The 7,951-nt window shown below is 36.9% G+C and overlaps 1 protein-coding gene across 1 annotated transcript; it reads left to right on the plus strand.

Moving 5' to 3' along the window:
- Positions 1–472: 472 nt before the first annotated feature.
- Positions 473–5,161, plus strand: LOC105278887 (F-box only protein 21). Its single transcript, XM_011338325.3, has 9 exons — positions 473–1,012; positions 1,516–1,854; positions 1,985–2,435; positions 2,530–2,681; positions 2,775–2,922; positions 3,143–3,295; positions 3,654–3,734; positions 4,187–4,394; positions 4,496–5,161. Exons 1-9 carry the CDS (start codon positions 852–854, stop codon positions 4,675–4,677), a joined length of 1,875 nt encoding a protein of 624 aa, XP_011336627.2. The 5' UTR covers positions 473–851; the 3' UTR covers positions 4,678–5,161.
- The last annotated feature ends 2,790 nt before the right edge of the window (positions 5,162–7,951 follow it).

Consider the following 7,951-nt stretch of genomic DNA (forward strand, 5'->3'; position numbering starts at 1 on the left):
ATACAAACTTGCAAATTAAATACAAAATATATGTGCGCTTGTATAACACGCGACTCGCTAAAAGGGCTGGTAAGGCGCTATGTGTATAAAAGAAAAGTAGTGCCAACGCTCAATGTATCCTTGCGCCTGATACTCAACGATCGCTTTCTTATAACGATCGCTACCCTGCTTTATCAATAAACTATATAGATACATGGGCAATACTCTCAAGTACTATATGTCGATGATATATAATAAATACTTTTTTTACTTACTATACATTTTTTTGTTATTCTGTGTTTTTTTGTTATATTCCGCTTTTCTGTGTACAATTAAAGAAATTTCAGGCTGTTTGAATGTAAAACAAAATAAAAAAACAAAAAACACAGTTTTACAGTCATCTGGGGGTCTATTACGTATCTCTAACGTGAGTGAACATGCGAAAAGTAAACAAATTTACTAGAATATTTATAATTTGATTGGTCAACACCTAGTGAATTTGCTCACTTTTCGCATTTTCACTCACGTAGAGATACGTAATAGACTCCCTGATTATATTTTCCACAAAGTATAAATGTTATGTTGCTTCACGGACTTTATACGTCCCTGAACAGTTAGCCAATCACTGCAGTAATGCCAAATTCTGGGTACAGTAGCATGGAGGGGATAATAGTGCAGATGATTCTCGTAAAGCACACAAGCTCTGCTCATTTTATCCCGAGCACTCACTCTGCTAAGTAGTGTTTCATCCGATTTCAAATACTTGAGCGACAAACCGATTCAATTAGTTCTACAACGAAAAATATAGAAAGTTTGTACAAGTATCATATAATATATTCATTTATATTGCTTTTCATATATTGTTTTCCATAATGATTACGATAACGGACCTACCCGAAGAAATGGTACAGACAATTCTGAACTGTAACATTATCAGTTTCCAAGATATTGTAAATTTCTTCTCCACGTGCAAGCATTTCTATCAAATGATCAACGGCGAAAATATATTCTGGCGACGGAAATTTTATAAAAGGTATTATCTATTTTTTTGTATTATATTTTCTTATTTTTCTTTTCTTCTTTTCTTCTATTTTCTCTTTTCTTCTCATTTAAAATAGTTCCGCCGTTGTGATTGATTGTAAGTATTGATGATACATAAATTACACATGCGCGTGTACTTCACGACTGTATAGTAAATTATATTATGCATTTATGACACTAATTTTTAATAAATATGTTTTTTTGCTGCTTTATTCCTCTTACAAAGTCCACGTTATTCAAACAGCTTAGAATCGAATTTCTTTGCGACCACGTGTCTATATACTATGTAGTACTGTGCCTATTGTAAGCGACCGATCAGTGTTTCTCATCCTAGACATAAGGGATAGCTCAGTGGACTATACGCATGCGCGTATACTTTATGACTATCTATTATACAATACGTTTCACTTGTTGCTGCTCAAAAACGTTTTAGAGTTTTATTTTGCACGTTATTGGCAAAATTAAGTATACCCTGTTCTTACATTATTATTCCAGTTGGCCTGATTTGAAAAACATTTGTGAAGAAGAGGAGCACAAAGAGTATCTAGACTTTAAGGAATTAGTAAGAGCACGATTAAACTGCAGAAAAGAATTGCGCCCTTTTTTGACGAAACTGAGCGAAAAGCATTATTATTGCTTTTATGAATCTTTGTTGAGTGAAGATATTACTTGGCGCATGTGGTTGGACGAGTATCGTTATCGGCGCTACTCGAAAAAAGTATTTGTCGAGGAGAAAGAGCTTGATGCATTAATGCATTCTAATAAAGTGATACATCACTTGTATTATTATTTACTTATGGATGAGTTAAGAAGTTTATATAAACGATCACAGAGGTGAGATTCAATCAATAATGAATATTTTTAAAAGTTTCTACGGATAATTAAGTGGTAATACTATAACGTATATGTTAAAGAGATAAAATACTTATTGCACAATTAATATACAAAATGTTTTAATTTTTAGTAAACATAGGACTGATCTCACATATATTTATTATGGTAAAGAGCTTCTGCCACATGTGAGGCATTATTATCTAAAACCCATGTGGCATGAATTTATGAATCGTCCTATTAAGCAGCAGATACTGGAAGAGGCGGCAACTCTTGTTGCACAATGGTTCCAACCGGAGCAACATATGTGTTACTCGTATGTTACAACGGAGCTGGAGAATATTGCACAACAAGTGATGGAGCGTCTTGAAGTTGTGAATCCTCAGCATCAAATATTCTCGGTGTCTCGTGAACAGATCTCGTCTTGGACATCTAATAATATTGATAAAGATCAATGGAACAACAGTGATGCAAGACAGATTTTAAATATTCTTTCCGAGATATTATTCGAGAAACAAATGTTCCAAGGAATTAAAACTTTTGGGAATACAGATTTCCTTCGAAACTACTTATGTATAAATTACGTAAGTTATAACTTATAATACATTAGAATCAGATTATGTATAGCTTCATATTATTTTTTAAACGCTAATATCTTTGTTTCTTAAATTGCGACAGGTTTTAAAAGAAAAGTGTGGTTATATTGTTCTACTGGCAATCGTATTCCAGGCTGTTGCCAGAAGACTTGGGGTATGCTGTAATCTGTTGTCTTTTCCTGTACTTGAAGTTTCGACGGAAGATTATTGGTTATTGCAGTGGAAGCCAAAATGGTTAAACTAATTTTTATTTGGATTAATTACATCTTTCTTAAATTTTCATTTTTTTCGAACTTATATATATTTTTCCATTTTATTTTATTGCAGTAATGTAACAAATCCTGATGATGAGGTTTTGTATATCGATGTCTTACACGGTGGAATCATTTTAAATAAAAATAACTGGTCCAGAATTTGTGAGGTTGCACAATGTTCCATAAGTTCTGATGGATATTGCAGAATAAATTCCTTAGAGGTAATTATGTATAAAATATTATGATATTAAATGAAACATATCTATTAAATGAAACAAGAATTCATAAAATTAACGATTCAAATATAAGTAGTCACAAACACATGCAATTTGGTATAGATTTATTAAATCTCTGATACATTAAATTCGTTCATAATTCAGAAAAACAATGTTTTGTTTTCAATAATTTTAGTTTTATTTATGAATATGATATTCGTTTTAGCTGACAGCATATTTGAGTTACTGTTTTACTGCAACAGGCGATTTTGTTGACGATTCTATTTGTCATCACATAAACATAAACTGGGAGAATGAAGTTTGTTGGTTTTCGGAGCTTCTAGATCTCTTAAAACAAAAAGGAATATATATGCCGATGGTAAATTCTGATATGTGGAGATTAAATTATCACATGCTTGTTACTTTTTGTAATTTGCTAAAAGTACGTCAATAAATTTATAACTAAAGAAAAGAAAGGAAAATAAAATTTCTGTAGTTTTCTCGTTTTTCTTTTGCGTAAGATTAATTCATGTTTATTGATTAATATATTTTTACATGATGAAAATGTCTCCATATAATAATAAACACTTTATTTAGTCTTTTACATAAATCTTTTCATTACAAGTATTGATATGTTTTGAAGTAAGCATATTATCACATATTTGTCAAGATATTTATAAAATATCTGATGGAAGAAAAGTTTTCTAAACAAATTTCGTGTTTTTACATATGTGCAGACCGAATCCATTATTATACGCAATCCAAGCAGATGCATCGATTTTGCACGAGATATAGTAACAACCAGGAGCAGATCTAGGGTATGTGTGTGTGCGGGCTCGTGCGTGCGCGCGCGCGCGTATGTGTGATCTGTAAAGATTCTACACCATGTGCACATAAAGAAACATAAGCAGAATATTCTGCGAATAATTATGTTATTTTAGTTAGTTTACGTCACGATGACATTCTGAAAAAGATGATCTCCTTATATAATATAATACAAGAGGAAAAGGACGCATAAATGTATAAAAATGTAGAAATGTAGATTCTAATCTTGATCGTGCATTAAATTTGAGCAGCTCGCGAGCGTTACTGACGATGGAAACCGCTATTATTATATACTTATGTAGACACCACAAGTCGTTTACTCCAATTTACCTCCTTTCAAAAGATCATCTCTTTTGGAAATGTGTTTGAAGTTACAACAGAAACAGATTACTACAAATTACCAGAAAGATATAATTATTTCGTATCATTACTTTCCACTTTCTAGTCATATGAAGAACAATTCGCGCCCGAACCGAAAAAGAGGACACCAGAAATGAGATTCGCGGTTGGTATGATTGTGAAAAATGTCGAGTTGGATCTGACAGGCGTGATAATCGGATGGCTGGACACAAAACCTTGGGAAATGTATCCCGATTCGCCAGACGGATGTTATTACATAGTCCTTTGCGAAGACTTGCCACCTGAATTTCAAGGTATAAACACACACTGTATTATATAAATTGTATTATTCCGAGTTATGTATATTTACTATATATAGTAATATAGTAATATGCATGTATATTTTTTATTTCAGTGAGTTTGGAGACGGTAGATAAGCCGGAACCTATCAATAACGATGAAATTGGCAAATACTTTTCCAATTTCAATGGTAGTTTTTATACGCCAAATGAAGTGCTGGCAAAAGAGTATGCAGAAGACGTGGTATACTTAACTACTCATCTGTTACGACAACTTACCCTTAATATCAACCCTTAATATCACGGAAGTATTCTTTTTTAATAATATAATATTTGTATATACACATATAACATTTTTAATATTGCTTATCTCGTTTTTAATGATTAGAAAATTATATAAGTCGGAAAAAGTTTGTCGCATTTTCGCTCTGTTGGAATAGATTTAGCTATGTTAGGAAAAATCGGTCTCTGTCTGAGGGTTGGTCAGGCAAATCGATATCTATGGTTGTATTGGGTGAAACGATGTCGGTATTTATACCGGGCAAGAACATGCACTTTCCTACCTTACCGAGTTTTGTATCGGGTTGCATGTGTCGCCGGTGATGGCGCAACAAAATAGAACACGGTAAATTCTACATAGCAGGGTTGTAGATTTTAAAATTACGTCTACATGGATTATTTACATTTAATTTTCTAGATACTAATAGAATGAAGAGAACGAACATGATATTATATTAGAAATATATAAATCTTATGTATGATATAAATCTTATGTATATAAATCTTATGTATAATTAAATATAACTCTTCTGTAAAAAAAATCTTGAATATGTAACAAAATTGATAAAATAAATATTCTTTATCGAAATCAGGAATCAAAAGTAATGTACATATGACGTTCAGAAACTCTTTGCTCTTTGATATCAATTCGAATTTTTCATTTAATCTGCAATAATCCATAGAAATTGAATAATTTATAAAGAACCCTTGAATAAGAACAATACTTGCAAAGAATAAGACTTTCTTCTCATCAGAATCGCGATTTATTCTCGAAATTTTCAAATCATCTGTTCGGATTCGAATCATACAGGCGCAAGCGTAACCATTAGTCGCATTATGATTCGTGCATTTTTTTATCGTTATCGTTTATCGAGCAGGCGATAACGACGTTCATCTTGACGACGTAAATGACGGGTTCCTCATCGAGGAGGCTTAGCTCGCCGCAGACGTAATCGACGGAGAAGAAGGAAGTTCCAGCGTAGGTGGTGGTTCGATTTCGTTGAGGAGGTGGGATGGGGGGGAGGGGGACAGAGATTTTGGCACCCTGCTGCGTCTCCTAATTGCCTCGCCTTCCTTGCCTCGGCAACGTCCACGTCCAGCACGCCCTTGAACCTTCTCGTGGGTCCACGTAAGGCCCCTAAATGCCCATCGAGCCTTGATTCCCCTCTTCCTTCTCCCTCCTTTCCACCTACGAGGAGGCCCCCGGCCTCCTCCCGGTCCCTTCTTTCTCTTCACTCGGGACGCTGAATAAGCAACATCATCTATCACACTGCGCGAAACGATATATTTGTTTTGTCGGGGCTTTTTAATTATTTACAAACCGGCCCACGAGAACGAAATCTTCCGGGACCTACCCCCCGAGAGATTTTCGCCGTCCTGCGGGCACCCGAGATGCATCTCGGGAAAATTACGGTCGCGCGCGGTCCCTTTGCTAATTGAGTTTTCATCATCGTTGCCCCGATAGTTCGTACCATGTGATTAGCCAACTGTTGCCAACGGGAGAAAGAAACTGGGCTCGTGAAAATTTACTAAATTCTTGCGAGTGTCTCCTTTAAGCGCTCTAAGCGGTCTTATGAACTCAATTTCGAATTTTTCGAGACTGTTTATTCATCTTTTATACATGATTTATCATTTGGCGGCTTGTGCGAGCTTAATTGAACATTAATGACAAAGAATGCAGTACTTGCATAAAATTATGTATGACATACCGCGCATGTGTCGCGTAAGAAATCGGGATTCCACGGGAGAGCACTTTGCACATACGATCTAGAAAGTTGGGGAAGGGGTGGGTGTGATTATCCCAGTGGAATGTCAGTGTCGGGATCCTGATGAAATTCGATCTCAGTATTGGAACCACCAGATAATGACTAGGAAGTCTGGAGGCGTGGTAATGAGGGTTGGCCCGGGGCCCTGTGAGGCCCCGAGATGGTAACACAGAGAGAGAGAGAGACAGAGAGAAAGAGAACGCGAAGCGTGGTCCCTTTTTCGTGTCTCTCTTCTTTCTCTATTTTCCGTTCGCGTTCTTCTCCCCCCCCCCCCCCCCCGTGAGCCCGTGCCCACGTAGGCTACGGGCGGGTGAGTCGGGGCCCCGCCGGTTTTCTAGCTGGTCTAGCTGGGTGATAAATTACGGTTGAGATATCGGCACCTCCTCCTGTCCATTCGTCAGGGGTACGTAAGGTTGCCCCGTTTAAAAGACAACTGCACGCCACCCCCCTTCCCGAAGCGGGGCCCAAAGCAGCGCTGCGCTCGCCTCATCCTTCAGGTCTCTCGTTCTTCCCTTTAGCCCACTTCGTCTTCTTTGGCAGTCTCATCTCGCTGGGGCCGGCTCGAGATAAGACATCAATCTTGCGCGCCGCGAATTAGCACCGGCTCGCCGATTATCCGCTGCTCGCTGCGATTCGCGATTCGCTCGCTTCAGCTTTAGTCCTGAGATAGGCTAAGAGTCGAAAAATTCTAGATGATATACATATATATGTATATGTATTGGTATGTATGTAAAGTATGTAAACGCAAAGAGTATGCAAATATATAAATATATAAATATAAATATATATAGGTAGATAACTAAATAAATAAATTTAATTAAATAAATAAATAAATGAATGTTATAATATATATACCTATTTTATAATATATATACCTATTATAATATATATTCCTCATTATAATATATATACCTATAAAATACATAAACTTTTTCGCGGAAATAATTAAGCTACAATATAGTGTGATTTTTCGATCTTGATTTTAAGAAAAAACAAATCGAAGAGAAATGTTTCTAGACTGCCTCCATCTCAAAGTTTTGCAAACGACGATTCTTTAAATAACAGTAAGCGTCTGATGCAAATGCCTGAAATTCTCGAGAGCAGCTTCCTTCTTGCATCACCTTCGCATCTTCTCACCTTCGCACCTGCATCGTGCCTCCGCTTTAGCTACGCGTGTTGGCCTACGTCGCAAAGTCAAAATATTTTCCGATTCGTCATGGTTAATTGGGGTACCAGGACACCACACACACACACACACACACACACACACACACACACACACACACACACACACACACACACACACACATCCACACGCACATCCCAGCAAATCGCTCCGCACCCCGCATTTGCATTCCCAGTGCGCAGCCGGTGCGCGGGATATTTTCACGCGCGGTGTGAAAACGAGAACTGCTGTTTGTTTTATCGCGATGCAGGGCCGATTGTTTGCCAGGGCGGTGGGCAAACAGACCGAAGCCGGTGCACAAATGGGGACAGACGGAAGTGCGTCCTGCTCGTGGCGCAACC

This window comes from Ooceraea biroi, chromosome 12 (assembly GCF_003672135.1).
Source record: "Ooceraea biroi isolate clonal line C1 chromosome 12, Obir_v5.4, whole genome shotgun sequence".
NCBI lineage: Eukaryota > Metazoa > Arthropoda > Insecta > Hymenoptera > Formicidae > Ooceraea > Ooceraea biroi.